This window comes from Manacus candei, unplaced genomic scaffold (genome assembly GCF_025592945.1).
Source record: "Manacus candei isolate 608988 ecotype Guabito, Panama unplaced genomic scaffold, ASM2559294v1 h1tg000076l, whole genome shotgun sequence".
In the NCBI taxonomy this organism is placed as follows: domain Eukaryota; kingdom Metazoa; phylum Chordata; class Aves; order Passeriformes; family Pipridae; genus Manacus; species Manacus candei.
In genome coordinates this window covers 9,284,795-9,303,762 of record NW_026138124.1, presented here as the reverse complement: position 1 = coordinate 9,303,762, position 18,968 = coordinate 9,284,795, and the positions used below count along the sequence as shown (strand labels likewise).

General features: G+C 45.9%; 1 protein-coding gene across 1 annotated transcript in view; it reads right to left on the bottom strand.

Annotated features, from left to right (window-relative positions):
- The window catches only part of MED13 (mediator complex subunit 13), a 53,176-nt gene that overhangs the window by 4,852 nt on the left and 29,356 nt on the right, over positions 1-18,968 (bottom strand). The window contains exons 9-29 of the mRNA XM_051809814.1: positions 17,860-18,543; positions 14,812-15,028; positions 13,870-13,954; positions 13,318-13,439; positions 12,144-12,234; positions 11,753-11,967; positions 11,125-11,321; positions 9,045-9,961; positions 7,469-7,636; positions 6,159-6,382; positions 5,438-5,627; positions 4,474-4,939; positions 3,626-3,845; positions 3,297-3,488; positions 2,939-3,162; positions 2,697-2,839; positions 2,308-2,466; positions 2,034-2,219; positions 1,757-1,905; positions 1,375-1,548; positions 178-278 (exon numbers count right to left, since the gene is read on the bottom strand). Of these exons, the coding sequence (XP_051665774.1) occupies positions 178-278; positions 1,375-1,548; positions 1,757-1,905; positions 2,034-2,219; positions 2,308-2,466; positions 2,697-2,839; positions 2,939-3,162; positions 3,297-3,488; positions 3,626-3,845; positions 4,474-4,939; positions 5,438-5,627; positions 6,159-6,382; positions 7,469-7,636; positions 9,045-9,961; positions 11,125-11,321; positions 11,753-11,967; positions 12,144-12,234; positions 13,318-13,439; positions 13,870-13,954; positions 14,812-15,028; positions 17,860-18,543 (5,124 nt within the window). The remainder of the gene's footprint in view (positions 1-177; positions 279-1,374; positions 1,549-1,756; positions 1,906-2,033; positions 2,220-2,307; positions 2,467-2,696; positions 2,840-2,938; positions 3,163-3,296; positions 3,489-3,625; positions 3,846-4,473; positions 4,940-5,437; positions 5,628-6,158; positions 6,383-7,468; positions 7,637-9,044; positions 9,962-11,124; positions 11,322-11,752; positions 11,968-12,143; positions 12,235-13,317; positions 13,440-13,869; positions 13,955-14,811; positions 15,029-17,859; positions 18,544-18,968) is intronic.

Genomic DNA, 18,968 nt, shown 5'->3' with positions numbered 1-18,968 from the left:
TCCACTGTTCTGTGACACATAATCACTCAAAGCACAGTGATTTCCCTGGCTCTGGGATGCACTGAGGATATCAGCAGCACAAAAAAACTAACAGCCAGGCACACAGACATGGAGCTTCACTGCAGCAGCACTGAAATGAAAGGCACCCTCTCTTTGCAGGTGACCCACTGTACATACCTGAGCACATCAGAAGTTTGATTAGAATCAAGTGGATGGGAGTGTTTACTGTGGAGTAGCTCGTCTGATTGCACTGAAGGCACGTGGAGGTGCAAAGAGGCCTGAGAAGGAAGAAGGAAACCAGAAGTTACTGCCCTGTCCAACTACACCGTATTTTCTTCCCCCCACATTGCAGTCACCTTCTCTCTCTGACACACAAGCCAAAACAAACCTTATCCCTAAACCATCAACAAGGAATTATCAGTATATAAAGGTTTCCTTGAGATTCACTCACACAGATCTCTCCTGAAAGCACAGTGCTGCTAGTGCAACATATTTTAGGTTTGTTTTTTTAATCCCTTTGCTGCATTAAGTGATTATTAAAAAAGCCACTCAAGTGGCCCAAGATGTGTGGTAACGTACAGACTTGGAAATTCAGTTGCTTTCCATGGGACTGGTCTATTTATAGGTCATATCTACAACTGTCTAGTGTAAATAATAAATCCCCTCTTCAAAATAATACCCTACACCAAAGCCACAGCTGAGCTTAGGCCAAGAGGAACTGCTAATCTAGACACAAACAAGGCTGCAGAAGATGTATCTGTGTCATTAGAAAACAAAGCAGAGTATTAGATGCTGATTTGTGTCAAAAGTGAATAATGTTAATACAGAAAGTTTCTCTGTATACCCATGGATGGCCTTCCATGTGCCAAGGATGTCTCAATTGTGCCATAAAAAGATAAGGGGATCAGACAATACCCAGACAGACACTATAGTGGCTATAACTTGGCAACAGCCAACGTGGAAAAAACAGCTTTTATGTTTTGTGTGATACAGAAAGAGATGCATTTAGTACTTTTTTACCCAGTGCAAATGAGACATGATCTCGCACTTGTGTACCTTCCTCTGTACCACCACTTCCCACAGTGGTCCAGCCTTAACCAGAGCTCTGTCCAGAAACTCAGCCTGTTCCTACAAAATCCTGTAGCCCAGACCACTGTGAGGAAACCAGGAGCAAACCAGACCCTCCACAACGTTTGCTACTTCCATCACTCATTTCTCTTCCCTCAAAAAAAAAAGCGAAGACAAAAAGCCGAATCTCAAGAATTTCACATCCAACCTCTCCTGAAGCAAAGCAGAGCAAGAGACAAGCAGTGCCTTTGTTTGGAACACCCAGTTCCCAGCTCTGATCCCTGCAGGACGGCGGCTGTACGGTACCTTAAGGAACAAGGGACACTGATTTTGTGCTTGAGGACACGCTGACCAAAACCAGTCAGGCAATGGACCTGCTTTGGCAGTTGACACAAAATAGCCGAGGGCCAGTGGCTGCTGCAGAATATTGGTGACTTCATCGTGGGATTCCGTGGACAGCAATCGGTCTGTGCCTTGACCCTGCAACACAACAGGGAATGGTTTCGTGTCAGGAGAGCACCAACTGGGCAGAAATTATCTGCAGCTTTTGAAACACAAAGCATCTTGAAATATCCAAGCGTTACATGACAAGCCAAGCGATTCACAACTTTTCGTTCCACAAAAGGAAGTGAGCAGATGGAGAAAAAGCAGACAAAACACACAGAGCTGCATTTACTGCAATAGTTACCTTGCCCATATCACCTCCATGGGGGTAGTGGGACCCTGGAGAATGCACGGGGGATCCACCAGGGGATGCAGGAAGAATATTTATAATATCGGGATCAAGATCATCTCCAGTGTCTAACAAGTCAAAGATTCCCATTCCATCTGCTCCATCTTGAAAAAGAACAAGAGCAGTGAGTTCCTACAGTTTCCCTATGCACAGGATATGACAATGCACTCTGAAATGAGTGATCTTCCACAGCAATGGAAATGGCTCATTAGAACAAAGCCAAGGCACGAACCATTGTTTGTGTTGAAGGCCAGGTCCAGGTTCTCAGTGGTGTACGTTGAGGATGCCACTTGCACAGAGGCAGACGTGGGGAACACCAGGATGTGGGTGCAGGACGTGTCCTGGGGGGTGTTCAGCTGGGACGTCTGCATGTTCAGGGTGGTGCTGCGCCCGAACACGGAGCCCGTCGAGACCGAATCTGTGGGGACAGACCAAGTGTTTCCTCAGTTCCTCAAACCCTGCACTAGCAGCTCCTGTGCCAAAATGAGAGAGAGTTCCCCCAATACCTGGCATGATAATGAAGGATCCCTGTGGTTCCATGGCCACCAAGCATGCACTGAGGATGCTGGGAGAGTCTGCAGCAGAGATCCCACACATCCTGCACATGTCTTTGAGTCTCTTGCTCAGGGACTGCAGGTTCCGGCGGCTCAGCAAACAGCTCCAGTCTGAGGGGACAGAGGACACGGGTTTGTCTAGAACAGCTCTTGCTGCACAACACAGATTTGTATTTTACACATCACAGTGTGTGGTACAAACTGTACATTGTTAATATAGAATATACAGAGGAACTCCAAAATATTTTGGTTTTCTTCCAGAAACACGGACAGACACTTGACGTTATTGAAAAACTAAAGCTTCAAATTCAGTTTCAGACTCTAAAAAATGCTAATGTTACCTTTTAATTCCCCGTGTCCTATTCTTCCTAAACGGCCTATTACAACCCTCCATGGCAAAGAGCTCATCTGCACAAGTCCCAGGCACCATTCCCAGAGTTTCTGAAGGCCAAGTCTGCGGGCAGAACCCTTTTTCCTGCGAGCTCTAGAATTGAGAAAGAAGGGAAAACAAAGCTAAAACCCACCTGCAACAAGTCTTTACTGCCACATTTGGAACTCATGAATCGACCAGCTTGGTTCTTACCTGTTGGGTACATCAATGTTAATGATGCAGGTTTCTAACTGCTCCCCGTACAGGTCTGTGCAGGATGCAAGGAGCCATCTCTGATCGTGGGACAAACAGTAGCCCACAAAAAGCACGTTGTACTTCTGGCCAGCTTCTCCAAAGGTTTCTCCCAGTTCTGTTTGCTTGTCCTTTACTGGGGCCAGTATGAAAGGAGGGGTGTAGAGCCGAATACACTCAGGTCTCTGTAAAGGTGACAGAACAGACAGTGAAGTTTTGGGCAGCAATTCCTGCTAACAGCTCTCCTCAGTTACATGTTTAACAAAACAGGGACCTCTCTCTGATCTCCATCTTTACACAAACCCTCAAGGACACTCACATCAGGGCTCTTGAGGGCAGTTTCCATGGCTAAACCTGGGCCAAAGCCAGTCAAGGTTTTCACGTTGGTGGACGTTGGGAGAGGCCTCCGACACTGAGTGAAAGCTGAGAATGCCAAAGATTTTAAATGCTGGGTGTAAATCTGCCGGTCTTCGTGTTTCACAGGCTGGAGCAGGTACTGGCATGGGACAATCTGGAACAGATTGAAGGAGGGCAAAATAAATCACTGTGTCATCATTAAATGGCTTTTGAGACAGAATTTGGGTACACTGCTTTTTGAATTTTACTTGGGAATCAAATGTCTCTGGTTCTTGACTCGTGTTGCCTCACCTGCACAGAAATGATGTTCTTGATGTTGGGAGGAAGAACCTGAACCATCTCGAGGAAGCAGCGCAGAAGTCCAAGTGTCCACAAACTGGATGAGCTGCTGTTCTCATCCTTTTTTTCATATGTGAAAGGATCAATGATGTAAACTACAATTGCAGGTGGATAAGTGATAGCATGTGAATCTCCATCCGTGGGGACTCCGACTTTATCACGATCCATAGTGCTGCCAAGGGAAGTTCGAAACCAGTTACAAAAAGCTGAGTTTTATAAAGATTTGTTTTTACTTTAAGATCAAATTGTCAGATATTAACCTGAAAGACCTTCAAGTCAATTCTGATGCAAGAAACAGCATTTTTATTTCATTTTTCTCTGTGAGTTTATGAGTAACTCTGAATCCCTTGTCTTTTCTTTAGCCTTTTTCATTACAGCAGCTCAACTGTTGCTTAACTGGGGAACAAGAATATCTACAAGGCCAGTCTCTCAGTAAGAGCTGTATTCACTACTACAACTTTGATTATAGAAAATAGAACTCTAAGAAGGTGCCAATTATCTATTTCTCCCCCCCTCCCCAGCCCTTTAAAATACAGAAGTGAACACTTCAGTGAATTTTCTCTCTTTGGAGAGAGAAGCAAAAAAAAGACAGTTTATTTCTGTACCACAGCAGACACTGAGGTACAATTAGAACTGCAGCTACCACTGGAGCCAGAAAGTTCAGCTCCACCATCACTGACTGTCATTCTCCCTAAAAAGCAGCCTGGTGACCAGAAAATAAACACAGGAATTTTACTAAGGGGATGAGAGCGCATTAATAGGAGCAGAGCTGGGGGGTTTTCCAGCTGCAGGTTCTGTACCTTTCCGAAACCTCCGGGTGTGGCTGTGCAGGAGCCGTGGTTGTGTCCCCAGCCATCGCTGTTGGCTGCAGGGTTGGCTGCTGCTGCTGCCCCCCCGCCTGCCCGTTCTGCACCGGCGCCGCCTGGGCGGGCAGGGCGGCGGGAGTGCTGCTGCCCAGGCTGCTGAAGGGGGGGAAGGAGGAAGGTTTGCTCGTGGCAATGCCACCGCCCAGGCTGGCAGAGGAGGAGGAGGGGGCAGTGGTGGTCAGCGTGGTGTTGGCCGTGGTGGCTGCAGAGGACATGGCACTGTTGGATGTCACCGTGATGGTGCTACTGGTGGGGGCCGCGGGAGCTGACGCCGGAGGGTTGGGATTCCCAGCGCTGGCTGGCACTGAGGGCAGAGCAGAGCCCGGCTGGCTGGAGGGAGGGACCAGGTTGGTTTGCGAGAGTAAAGAGTTGTCCAAGGGCTGAGAAGCAAGATAAGGACCTAAAAGCAGAAAAAAAGCACAAAATTTGTATTGAAACTGTTTTAAAGCTCATGTAAATCTACAGTTGTAACAAAACAGAGAGCAAACCTTGAGCATATGCTTTACCTCCCAAATTCAAATACCTGTATTAAATTTACAAATTCTACTATTTTCACAAAAATCTTTCAGAAATTTCCAGAAATCTCTTTTTAAAATAATTTTGTTTCCAGCCATGCTGCATTGCTGGAAATCACTGCCTCAGAATCCAAGTCACCAGTAGACAAAGACAACCAAAATCCCTGTCAGGCAGCAACACTGCCATTCCCTAAAGGCAGTGCTGGATGAGAAGAGGCCATTTTAGCACATATTGAAACATAGGGGGGTTGGATTTTCCCCTTTCGAGCTTAAACCCAGAAAATCACCAAGATCAGTAAGACAATAAGCCACGGTGTCTTTTCTGTTGGAAAAGAGTGAGTGGTAACAGTGTGAAATAAGAAACACTGAAAAACAAGTCCTACCCAGCTCATATCTGCAAACTTGAGCGTAGAGTTTGAGTTTGGAAAAGGCTTCGTTGTTGGCATTGGCTGTCTGGGAGAACCACTCCGTGACCAGCTTCTCCGAGAGCTTCTTGGAGGCCGTGGGGCCAACCCTCATGATCCCATCAGGCAGCAGCTTACAGATGGGCCTGTGCTGCCCAAGCCTGCAGGACTGCAGAGAGGGGAAAACAGGAGATAACGAGCTGCTAAGCCTTAAAAACTCTTAAATACCACACAGAAGACATATCACAAGGGCAGAGACCTGTCAGTTTAGTTCCAATTTTCCAAGGCAAATTTTAATTCTGAAATTACAGGGCTATGAAACATTGTAAAGTGATTTGATGGTTTATTTTCAGCGTGTTCCTGAATGCAAACAGGCCGGTTGATACACCATCTACTGTAACCTTTCCCACAATCCGAGCATGCAATTAACGAATTAAATGGAGGTAAAGCAATTAGCGTGGCAATACAGGGGTTGGCCACCGAGTGGCGTTTGGCGGACAAGGACTCTGCAAACAGCGACCGCCGAGGGGAACGGCAGCAGCACAGACAGCCCTTATCTTCCAAGTGCCCATTCCCAAAATCCTCCCGAGCAGCTTTCCGAGATAGCATTGTGTGCAGCGTTTGTATCGGCTCAGACAAGCCTGATAAGCCCCTGTGAGCACGTATTAGGAACAGCCTGTCACAAATCCATTCCCCGTACCTCGTATATGGCAGTGAGATCCCGAAAGAAGCTTTTGGCTCCGTTGAGCAGAGCCTCGTTCTCCGGGCACACCACGACATAGGCAACGTCCCTCTGGGATCCATAAGGTTCCAGCATCAGCCTCTCCCAGTAGGGCAGAGCAAACGGAGACAGCACCAGGAAATCGTAATCGTAGCCCAGCAAAAACGTTGGGATTGGCAGTGGTTCCGGGGACTCGTCAGTTCCTGGAAAAGCAAGACACGTTTTCCAGTATATTAAGCAGAAAGCTAAATATGAACACCCTGCTTCTAGGAAACATGGGCAAAACAGCCTCTAGTTCCCAGCAGCTCCCAGGAAGGAGGCCTGATAATCAATGGGATAGTTCTCATTTTAACAGATTCGAAGTATAGGATCGACCCTCTGCAAAAAAGCATCAGGTCATTATTATGTGACAGCTCTCAGGGCCTCAAGAAGCTGTTTAATAGTTTTAATAGTGTTTAATAGTTCTATTAGTTCCCAGACAATCAGGAAAAGATCTGGACTGTCCAAGAAGCCTTTCCCCATGGAGCCAAAGCCATCAGGGACCAAAGACAGAGAAGAAGTGTAAATATTTTAAGCAGATAAGTAAAGGGCCAGAGGAGGAAACAAACTTAAGAAGGTGCATTTACATGTACTGTAAATGTGTAATTGCCATGTTCCAAATATAGCTCCAGAAGATCTGCTGGTGAAAGGTCACTCCTGTGCACAGTGGTAAATCAATCCCATATGCTAATGAAGTCATTAAACCTGAGTGCACAAAATTCACCTTTATCTGGAAATGTGCACCACGTGTTGGCCACTCCAAACATTTATCGAGACAACACGCTGGATAACCTCAGATCTTGACCAGTCCTGAGGCTACTGAGCAAGAAACCACACCTTTTCAAGCATTTCAAACTCAGTATTTTTAACTACTCTCTTTTTAGGGTAATTAAAAGGGGGTAATTCTTTTGAATGAAAGAATTTTGAGTAAAAAAACCCTGAGCAGTTACTCAGTTTTTAACATTAAAACCACCTCTGCAATCTCAGTGGATGAAGTGTCAGGTGTGTACAAACAGTGCAAGCCAAGTTGTAAATTTTATATGCACATCTTTAATTCATTGCCTGTTTTAAGGAATATAAATATTTTGTGTTTTTCCAAAGAGAAGAATTCTCCCCTGCCTAATAGCTCTCGTTAGTGCAAAGAAAGGTCAAGTGCTGTTTAGAATTCCAATAGGCTGAGCAGCACCCCAGCCATTGGGCCTTGGTTGGGTGGAGCGGTGGGAGCAGACAGAATTCCATGGATTTGTTACCGTAGGAGCCTCTCCCAGCCATCTTGTGGAACTGCTGCCACGTGAGGGGTCCCTGCACCCCCCAGGACCGGACCGTTCGCTTCTTCTGGATGGCGTCCTGGAGAACGGGCTGGAGCGAGAGGAGCATCCGCAGGATGTCCTGGGAACACTGCATGCTCACATCCACCACTGCAGGGACAACAACATCACAGGGGCTACTGCAACAGCAGGGCACAGCACAGCTCCCCACAGACAGTCCAGACCCCCGAAATTCGGGACAGAATCGAGATTTTAAAGCACACCGAAAGGCCGTGATATCTGAAGTTCAGCACACCCTCATTTGCAGCTCTGCCTCTTCCCCTCTCAGCCACTTCAAAAAAATCCACCTGTATTTTTTGTATTTTTTTTTCCTCTGGAGTTTTTCCCACTGAAAGGTTCCCATATTATGAGTTAAAATAAAGCAAAACCCCCTAAAATAAAACAAATAACCAAACCAACCAAGCAACCAACAACAACAACAACAATTCCAAACAAGTTGTGGAATCCTTAAATCCCGGCTTTCCCTCCCAACAAAGGCGGGTTTGCAGACTGCCACCCAGTGCTCACTGCAGAGAAGGCCAGAGAAGCCTCCAGCAGCCTCAGCCCATTTCATCGTGTGCCACCTCTGGGCCATTTCGGGTACAGGGTTTTAGAAGGGAAATCTGACACAAAATTTGGTGTGGCTACAATTTCCAAGCCTTCTGTTTCCAAGTATCCTTATAGCTTTTTATCCCAAACACCAAGGTCACAGCAACACCGAGTCTTCTCCTGGGTGCCAGAAAACATCAATTTATCCCCAGCCTGGCCTTTCCAAGTGAATCCCCCAGGGATCCACATGAACCTGGCTGTTCTGTCAGTGCTCCTCATCTCATCACCAATGTGAACTGCAGCTCCCTGGGATCCAGAACTTTACCTTTCACCCCTAGCCCTGTGGAGTTGCTACTTGAAAATACTGTTAGAAATATGCAAGTACACACAACAAAGGGCATTCCTTGAGAAAGGCCCTAGAAGGAAAAACCCAAGGATCTCTGGCAGATCCAACACACAGTGAAGGCTACAATAATGCTTTGTTTTGTCAGACATGCTGTTAACCCACTGTGTCCTCCCCCTTAAAGAAGTGGGAATGCCAAGTGAATCAGAGCAGTTTAATTCCACCAGAGTGGCCTTGACAATACAGGCACCACTTGAACCTCTCCACTTCCTACAGGCATCATTCCAGAGCCTCTGTAGAGCCAGGAGCTGCTTTAGAGGATAAACCCAGGGAAGTGCTGTGGACAGTGACAGTGGTCTGATGTTACACTTCACACATATATTAGGAATTTACACCTGATGGCAGCCAAGGCCTTACTCTGCTTGGTGTGTGAGCACAGAAGGTTAAAGGACCGGTTATTCTGAACAGAAGTTTGCACAGACAGGCAGGTGGCAAAAACAGCCTTAAGCACCCAATATTCACAAAGGAAAACCACAAAAAAGGAACCTTGAAAAAAAAAAAAGAAAGAAAAAGAAAACACAAAAAAACAGGTGGACAAGTAGGTGGATAAGCTAGTTCAATACTTACCATTTCTTTTTGACCAGTGGTGCAAGCAAGTAGTTTTCACAAGTGCTTCATCAACTTTCCCTCCTGACATATTGTCCATGAACTGCCGTCCGTGTTCCAAGGCCAAGTAGCAGTCATTGCAACAATCCCTTTCTTCCACACGTACCACGCTGGGAACGGCCCCGACCTTGGGAATGGAGTCTTGATCTGCTGCTCCGAAGGGGGAGAACAAGTTGGTGCATTGATCCTGCAGCAACAGTATCAACTCATCGGGCAGCTTCTCGGGCTCCTTCAGCCCCCCGCTGCCGTGCTCGATGGCCGTGGCCCGGAGAGCCTCGAAGCGTTTTTCTGCCTCTTTGCCGCACTCCGTGTTCCGCCCCAGGATGTCCAACTCATCCTCCAGGAACAGCCCAGAGCTGTTGCCAAATTTTCTGTTCATGACAGCGCTGAAGCCACAGGTACACCTGTACTGGGCCTCCTGCGTGGGGTCGGGGATGTAAACTCCAACATCAGCACCTTTGATGTTCATGTTGCAGACGCAGATGCAGCAGCTGTCGAAGTTGCAGTCCTTGAAGAGGTTCATGACGGACTCGGAGAGGATGAGGTTCACGTACAGGCTGTGTGCCTCTGGGATGGAAGGCACGGTGGCGGGTTCCACGGAGTTCAGGGGCCTGCAGGTGGACGGGGTGGAAGCCGGGGAGTACAGGTCCGAGTTCTCGTACTTCACCGAGCCCTGGGCGCTCGCCGGCCCTCCGGCCCCGCGCGGCGTCCGCGGAGTCCGGGGTGTCCTGGGAGTCGGGAAGCGAGGGGTGGAGGGAGAAGGGAGGATCCCGGCGCCGCTGTTGCTGGGAGGGGCACTGCTGGGGGGCATCCCAAACGGAGTGTGGGTCTGGGGGGTGTAGGCAGGGCCGTACTCCTGGTCCAGAGTGCTCCCGTCGCTGCCAGGGCCACAGGGAGAAGGAAAGGCTTTAATGCACAACATACTGGGTTTGAAGTCGAAGACTTAAGATTTCTAAAGAAGGACCTTCCTAATTAATATTTGCTTTTTTAAGATAGTCTTTCATAATCCACAGCAAGATTTTTCACTCCCTAAGGAACTTCAAGAGCATTTGTTCTAAATGACTTTGCAGGACTCCCACTGACAGCACTGTTAAAGAATCTTTCCCTGCCTCCTCTCATCTTTTCCTTTGCACAAAGCTCCCAGGAAACAAGTGTGGCCAGAATAAATTATAAATTCTGTGGCTGTATGGAGTCTAAAGGACACCTTTTTTATTCATGTTTTATTTACATGTGTGTTGACACACACTGAGAAAATACAGCAGCTCTATCAATAGTAAATTCAGCTGAATCCACAAGGAAAGTATCACCTGGAAACATTTAACATTTTCTTTCCTAAGCAGCTGAGTATCTCCAAAGACCTATAAGGCTAATGAGACCTGGAAACATTGCTTATGAATGACCTTAACAGAAGAAACATCAGTATTTAATCCAGGATTTAATACTCCTATAATTTTATCAATTATCCTTGTTGCCTAATCCATTTATACCAGCAACTAATGCAGAAGAGAAAAAGGAATGAACATTTCCCTCAAGAAGAGCTGCCAGCAAGACCCTCCCTACCCACTGCAGGGCACAGGAATGCCCCTGCAATGCTGAGTCCAGGCACAGTCACACTGGGCACAGCTTCCAACCAGAGGGAATGTTTTCCTAATCCCAGCACAGCTGAGAGTGCTGCTACTTTAGAAAATAATTTAAGAAACAGCAGCACCACCTACCAAGCCCTTGTACAACACCACCACAAAAACAAAGTCCCAAGTTTACATTTATCTTGATTGTTTACCATCTTCATTACTTATTAAACCTGGCCTTGCACCATTAAGCTTCCCCAAGAAACCTTTAAAGGAATAAAATGCATGTACATTTAAGAAGCTATTTGGGAAGAACCTCTTCCAGCAGCTTTAACCATAAGGATCCTTCTAAAAACCCTTGTCTTTAGTTGTACAAACACGGTGTACCTACAAATACTTCTCATTACTGATTTCCAAAATAAATATTACTTAGAAATAACATCCCAAAGTTTAAAACCCTTCACAGGTCATACCCATCTTTGATGAATGGCATGGCAGGGCCTGGAGGGAGCAGATCCAGCTTTCCCACAGCCCAGCTCTGGCGGTAAATGCATTCCTCCGGCAGTTTGATGGGAGGGAGACACTGGCTGGGAAGCGTCTTCAGGGGTGCAAACATGGAACATCCCACTAAAGCTTGACAGTTCTCAGGTTTATAGACATAAGAATAATCCTGGAAGTGAGATATGGGAAAGCATTAGTGTGGGAATTTGATCAGTTCAGCAATTGAAATGCTTCTCCCCAGAACAGGACCGAGTTCAAGCAGTGGCTCTTTCACACCAAACCCTGACATTGCTGTAGGACAAAGCTGAGATGTGTGCACACAATATTGACACCCACGGGTTCCAAAATGCAATATATCAACACAAACAACAGGGAATGCAGTGACTGAAATGCACTTCTACAGTTTACTAAGGGCTCTTTAGGTCTTACTCGCCCTTGAAGTTTAAGGGGTAAAATACTATAAACTGCTTACTCCAAAGTGTATTAACTCCCTCGGTATAAAGCAAGTTACAAATTGTACTTAGTTTCCCAGCATTCCTATTCAGATTGAAGCAATGAACTGCACAATAAATCATTATCAGGACTACCAGCACTACCCACCTTTATTTCAGCAGGTTTGGGGCTGCAGAAACCCTCGTCCACTTCAATCCTGAACTGAGCTCCCACGGTGGAGCTGTTCCCTTCAAGTACTGTTCCTCCAAGTGTAGTGTCCATGCTGCCATACTCCTTATTGTTCATGTTCATGGGAGAAAACCCCATAATGTGCTGTTCCAATGAAGGTGGAGTTGGATACATCTTATGGAGATCTGCAGTGCCTAATTTCAGATCAGAAGTTGACTTTAGAGCATGAAAACATTCCCAAGTGTTCCCTGTGTCTCAGAATTCCAGAAGGGCAAATGAAGGGTACATTTCCAAATTCCCACAACATAATAGAGTGCAATGTTCAGAGCTAGCATTCTCTTTAGGAAAAAAAACCACAAATAAAGCTTACTTATGCATGACAGTGGGTCCAGATTTCCTGTTTTTGCCTCTTTGCAGTTGGATTTGTCGTCAGCACCGTTCACTGTCCGTTTGGATCCAGGCTAAGAGAGAAGGATTGGAATTAAATCACTTCAGACATAAACACTGTTTATGTTTCCTGTTAACAGGAAATTTCACAGCTGAGACTTTGTATAATATTTGGAAAAATCGAAATAAATCAGGAGCCCAGTGCCAGAGGTTGGGGTTACACTTAATGCTGATCACCCAAAGAACACTCTCCCACCAAGTCCTGGTGCCATTAAAGTGAAAGACTAGTTATAGAATAACCCTCAGCACATTAACAGACACCAAAAAAGGCTAAATAGGGCTGCCCACAGTCCCCAGAATGCTCCCAGAGCCACAACATCACTGGTGTTACCACAGGAACAGGAGCAGAAGAGACAGAGAAACACAAATCCCAGAACACGAGATACAGGGAAGAAAAACTTGAAATTAAAAGAATGAGCTATATTTTATCATGTTTACAGATTATAAGAGTCTTCATGTTTCAGAGCAAATACACTTCCTTTACATACTGATGACCTTTGATGGCTTTAAGATCCTTCAGCCCTTACTCAGCTGCAGCTCCCATTAAAGTTGATGGGCATTTTGTCTGGGTAAGGGGATTTGGGATTAAGCACAGAGCAAAGCACAGTTCAGAAAAGACAACTGATTACAAACAGTATTGAAATAGAAACTAGAAAGATAATGGATTTGGAGCCATCAGAGACTGCAAGAGAAACTGTTCCAAGATAATAACTGCTGCAGTGAAGCAGCTTATTTGGCACAATGTCCACAGATTTAAATGCCTTTTCTCTTTCAGAAGTTGCTGTTTTCTTTCAGTATTACCTTGATTAACCAGTTAAACAGATCAGGAAAGAGAGCACTAGGACCTGCTGAATCTGTAAAATCGTAGCTACAGGTATATTCAAGCAGCATGTACTGTGTGGATTGTAAGGAAATAAGATCAAAAGGTTGTTTGCATCAAAAATGTGACTGTGTGAGTCAAGGAGAACAGAACGTCTGCCACCGAGAGCCACGGCGCTTGTTTACACCCATGTTTTGCAACCTCTGCTACAAATGCCAGGAAAGAAAAAAAGGAAATCAAAACCCCAAAGCACAAGAAGACAAGGCTTGTTCCTTACTGTGAGTTCATCTTCATCTGAGTTGAAGAGATTGTCCAGGTCTGTGTAGGACACCACCAGGTCTGTCTCGTGGAACAGGCTGGTCGATGCCGTGCGGGCGTGGGCAGCGATTCGTTGGGCATCTGAGAGGCACAAACATTGCAAACATACACACATCACACACCACTGGCAACAAATCTGCATTAAAAACTTCACTAAAGAACTATTTCCACAGCTGGAGGGAAAAGGAAACAAAAGGGAGTAGTATATTCGTGGTTCCACTCATCCATCTTACGCATAGGTGAGAGCCCTTCCTTTCATAACATTTAGATTTTAGATTATTTTTTTTTTAGATTTTTTAGTTTGCAGCACACCAGTATCTCATTCACTGATGAGAAAAATAAAACCACATTTATTTGCAAGATGCAACAAAGAAGTGTTCCAAGCAGGCTGAAGGGGCAGGGAAATACAAAGCATAAAACACAAAACTTAGCAGCCTGTTGGAATTTATTGGCTATCCGAGGTATCATTAATAGAGCACAATTAAAGAGAGAGAAAAAAAAGCCTCTTTACCTTGCTTGACAGAAGGACTAAACAGAGACATTGCATCCTCTCCTTCATGGGATAAAACTGTAACACTGGATGTTCCATCCTCAGCCTGTTAAAAAAGGAGAGGAAAGTTGGCTTAAATTAATTGGTGGGGTGGGAGGTGTTTTATCTCCCTGGGGGAATTCTGTACCTATGGAAGTATCAGGTTGTCCCTCCCCTGAGAGCTCAGGGGGCACTCTGGGGGTCTGGCAGGGGGACTGACTCAGGGAGAACAAAGTTTGGGGTACAGACAGCAAAGGGTTCGTGTTGGGGTGAATCTAAAAAGCAAGTTGTGGATTCTCACCACAACACCTGTGAAAAACACTTGATATCAAATGCTGCACATTAACTACACCAGTTACTGAGTGAAACCCCTGGTGCCAGCAGGGCATCCCCACACAACTAGGCCTAATGAGCAAATGATTTCATGTCCAAGCTCTCAAGCAGTTGGATTTTCCCCTTTTATGTAGGGTGCACTTTTGCTCTCAGTACAAGTCTGGTGTAGCTGTGCTAAAGTGCAAAAAACCAAATAAAAATCGCAATTCACTGTCCAGGCAACGAGTCAGGGCTCACCTCACCTACCCCCAAACCTTTCCACTCCTGAGCAAAGCACTTGCCTTGTCCTTCCCCTCTCCCCCAGCACCTGCCAGCACCTATTTCCACAGGAAAGCCACTGAGCCAGAGTGATGCTTGTTGTGCTGCAGCAATGCTCTCCCAGTGCCAACCCTGCTGCAGTGGCACCACCAGCATGTCACCAAAACTGCAGGGGCAGCTGCACACATGCTGCTTGATTTCATTGATCATCTCTGCTGGGATATCATATTTTTAAATTTACCCCTCAGAAAACAGGGAAGGATTTAAATCCTTGCTGCCTAAGGCAATTTGGGTTAATCTCATCACTGGTTGGATCCTCACTCTTTCACTCACCTTATGTTTCTTCCCAGCCTCCCTCTCAATGTTCTGCCTCTCCTTTTTACTGTCAGGAAACAGGAATTCCACATCACCATCCACAAAGGCATAAGGATCAATCTCGGGCTCCTGGTCAGCCTCTGTTGCTACAGCTGCCAGGAATTGGTTTTTACTCTGATACTGTTGCACCAGTTCATCTGAAACCTTCAAAGGTTTCCTACATTGCACCATTAATCTGAGCAGAAGGAAAGGAAAAATCACAAAGGAATTATTTCTCATTTATTACATGGAATTATTTCTGCTATCACACAGCAACTTCATCATCCCTTCCCACTTCCTCCCTTCCCACCCCAGCCTCAGAGAACTTTTTGGGCTAAAGATGAAGTCATTAGTGCTTTAATATCAGCTCCTTGCACACGTCAGACACAGCCCTGTGATTCATCCTGCCCAGCTCTCCTCCTGCACTGTCAATTCACATAAAGATCAGCAATTTATCCCGGGTCAGAGCTGTCATTTATTATAAAGTACAAGTGTATTAAACTATCCACATCCACCCAGAGAAACTCAGCAGGTTACAGAATTACTCAGTGCCATTCCCAAAAAGAGCCTGAGCAGCAACAACCACAACTAAAGCACACAAGTGTCCCTGTGTTTAGTGACATTTATATCACTCAGATCGATACAAACGAAGCTTCCAGCACTCCACTACCTAATTTACCAATGAGAATTAAAAAACCACATTTGCCTTCATCAGCATTTTTCTTTTCTTAACATTCTGAGCCAAAACTCGAGTTGGTAAATACACAGAAATTCATTTTTTCTCTCAGGGGTGTTAGTTTTACAAATATAACATTGCACCAGGAAGAGATATTGGCAAGTAGAAAGCTGTTGTGATTAGGAGCATGATTATTTCCTGCACATCCCTGTCAACTACAGGGTGTGAGAAAGAACATGGGAACAGTTTTACTTTGTCACAGACCCTTCCTAGAAATTGGTTTTCCAGAAAAAAAAAAATTCTTCAGAGCCAGCAGCAGTGGCAAATCCATCCATGCTGCTCATCCATGCTCAATAAAACCTTTCTTTTCTCCTAAATCCTGCAAAAATTGCCATCAGAAAAGAAAAAAAAAAAGGGGGCAAAATCAAGATGGAAACTACTTTCCAGCAATAAGGAATTAAACACCTGGAAAAGTACATCATGAAGGCAAGTAGTGCTTTCCAGGATTTTTTATCACCACAGAGGAAGGGGACAGCCAGTTATTCTGGGGGGAAAAAACTCTGATAAGTTCTTAAATCAAACTGGGAGCCACACAAGGAAAGACCATGTCCTGAACAGCAAAAAAAAAAAAAAGGAAATATCTGGTTGGCTGATGTGAATTCCAGGCAAAAAAAAAAAAAAGGCACTAAAAATCCTATAAAGTACATCTTGAAAGAGCTGAGACAGGCACCAGCCAACCTAAACTTGAAAGAGGGAACACAAGAGATGGTTACCAAGTGTGAGCACAGAGCTGCAATAAATACAACACCTTTACTGCCTCTCCCAGCTCCCCTCCACAGCCACTCCTCCTGCTGCCACCAGTGGGACAGAAAATCAGCTCCAAGTTTCTGCCTGCTGAGGAGCTGCTTCCACTCTTCTACCACAAACTAAACACACTAAATCCTAAAATAAAAACCCTCAATAATTGATGCTGATCACAGGAAGAGTCTCCTTTCACCTGAACAGGGATAAAAAATGTGGAGCAAAAATCATCAGCAGCAAGGGAGTCGACAGAGGCAGCTCTGGGTGCACTTTGACTTCCTCAGTCACGGAATTCCTCAATTCCTAAGCCCAACTTTGTCACCTTTGCATCCAAGTCCCAGCCCAGGCAAGCTCAGACTCCTCTTAACAGCCCTGTCAGCACCTGGTGCTTCCCACTGTCCCCCTTTTCCAGGAAGGGGAAGGTGGGAGACAGGGAATCTCTTACTCAGGACAACAGCAAAGGAGACACAGCCCCAAAGGTTCTGCCCCAGGCTTTTGGGTCTCATGGTCTGGGAGTTTTGGTGGTGGGGGTTTGGGGTTTTGGGGAGCTTTTCTTGTTTTTCCAGTTAAAGAAAACCCAAGTTCATTCATTCTGCAGTAAAAGAGCTCAAATATAAGTCACAACACTAAAACCATCAGTGTTACTCTTTTCCTCCATTGCCCCCAAACTCCATAATTTATTAAATCTTAGCATCAAAAAAGGGTGACCAGTTCCTTTATCCTGATTCAAACAGCAGCAGAGCAGAACCTTTTACAAGCTGGTGCTCGATAATTTTCAGGAATAAATTCCATTTATTCAACAAAAACCTATTTTTAAATAGTTATGGACTACGCATACCTTATTTCATGACAACATTAGCTCATGTTAGGACAAACTAAATAAAGAAATGTTCTCATGTCCTAATGAACAAGGGTTTCCTGCACCATCTGAGGCCCAAGAGCAGGTCACACCAGACACACAGACACTTGTTTTCTTTGAATAACCTCAAATCCTGAAGCCTTTTGCACAACACAGAGAATGTACCATGTGCAAGAACATCAGTTTGTGTCGCTTATTTCCAGCAGAAATTTCTGATATTAGAAAAGAATTGCTGCCTATATTAAATTCTGCCAGGAAACCAGAGGAACTTCCTCAGTGTTCCTTCAAAGGCCATTTAAACATCATTTAAACACTGAGTGAAATCAAGAGCAGAACTGAGGGAGAAGAAACTTCCCCGGGATATCTGCAGCTGAGACCATCCAAGTTTTCTCCAAATAATGAAGAAAGCAAATCCTAAAATGAGAAAGCTGCATCTTTTTGAGTCCCAAATAGGCATAATTTGGCTATGGATTAATTTTATAGTATAAAAATAAATGTCACTGGGATCTGCTAAATCAGAGTTGAAATGAGAAAAAGCTGGGATCTTGCTACAGATCTGGTGCTCACATTTCACAAGGATTATCCTGTATTCAGAGTTATGCTCCCACATTAAACACTGAGAAACTCCTGCCTTTGGCCTTTCCCTTGCCTCCCTTCCCGGGTTGCTCCTCCAGGATCAAGCACTACTTACTCTGTAACTGATGTTACATTTTCCTGTCCAGCAGGTATTACTGGATCATCTCTCAACTTATCATTTGGAAGCTGGGGCGGCAAGAACTCCACATCCTTTTTCTTTGGAACTTTATAATACTTCCAAGTGGCATCAGCTTCGTCCTCCTCCAGGTTGACGGCGGTACCGACGTACATGGTGGGCTCGATGACCTCGGGGAAGGGAGCCGGGAAAGGCTGGGACAAGCCATCCAGCCTGTCCTCCATGGCCTTGCTGGGCACCAGGGGGTCCGGGGTTGGCATCTGGTAGAAGTGTTGGCTCTGGGGGGTGGAGGGGGCTTTGGGCACCCCCTCGTCGACGCCGTCGCAGGGGTGGGGGCTGAGCGGGGGGGGCTGTGGGGAGCTGGCCAGGTCGGGGTTGTGCAGCTGAGGGGTCTTTGCTACATCGGTGCTCCTGATGGTGGAGAACCTCACTTGGCTGTCCGGGGCAGCCATCACCAGCCTCTGGCTGGCCGAGTCTGCCTCCATGGCGACGTCATCGCCCAGGGACACGCGGTGGTGGAAGGGAGTCAGGGGGCGTTTCTGGGGCTTGTCCCCTTTGTCCTGCTTCTCGTTGGCCTTGTGCTTGGGGGCCGCCGGTGGCTGCGGGCCCGCGGGTGGGGCCTGGCCCTGCTGACCCGAACTCCTCGCTTTGAGATTCTTGTGCCTGCAGAATTAACACGGGGGGGGAAAAGACTTCATGTTAATCTTTCAAATATGTCTCCTGTGTTCATTTTCACCAGGCAAGAAGCTGCTCCTGAGCCACAGAACAAGCCTGGGACTGAAGTGAAGCTGCCTCTTCCTGACCATCACCTGAGTGACTTGAGCAGCATCTCAAGGGTTCAGAACACCATTTAAAAAAACTATAACATCTGTCCTGTGAGCCAAACACACACAAAATCCTCAAAATGAAGACAGCATTTTCTAACTGCTTTAACAGAAATAGATAGTCACATGAGCACGTCGTCGCTTTTAACTCCTGCCAGCGCTGATGAATCAGTGGAACAACACAGGAATTAGTGAATGGCTTCTTGAATTCCAGCACCAGTAGTGCTGCCCAAGCCTCAGTGGGTTAAGGAGTAAGGAATTAAC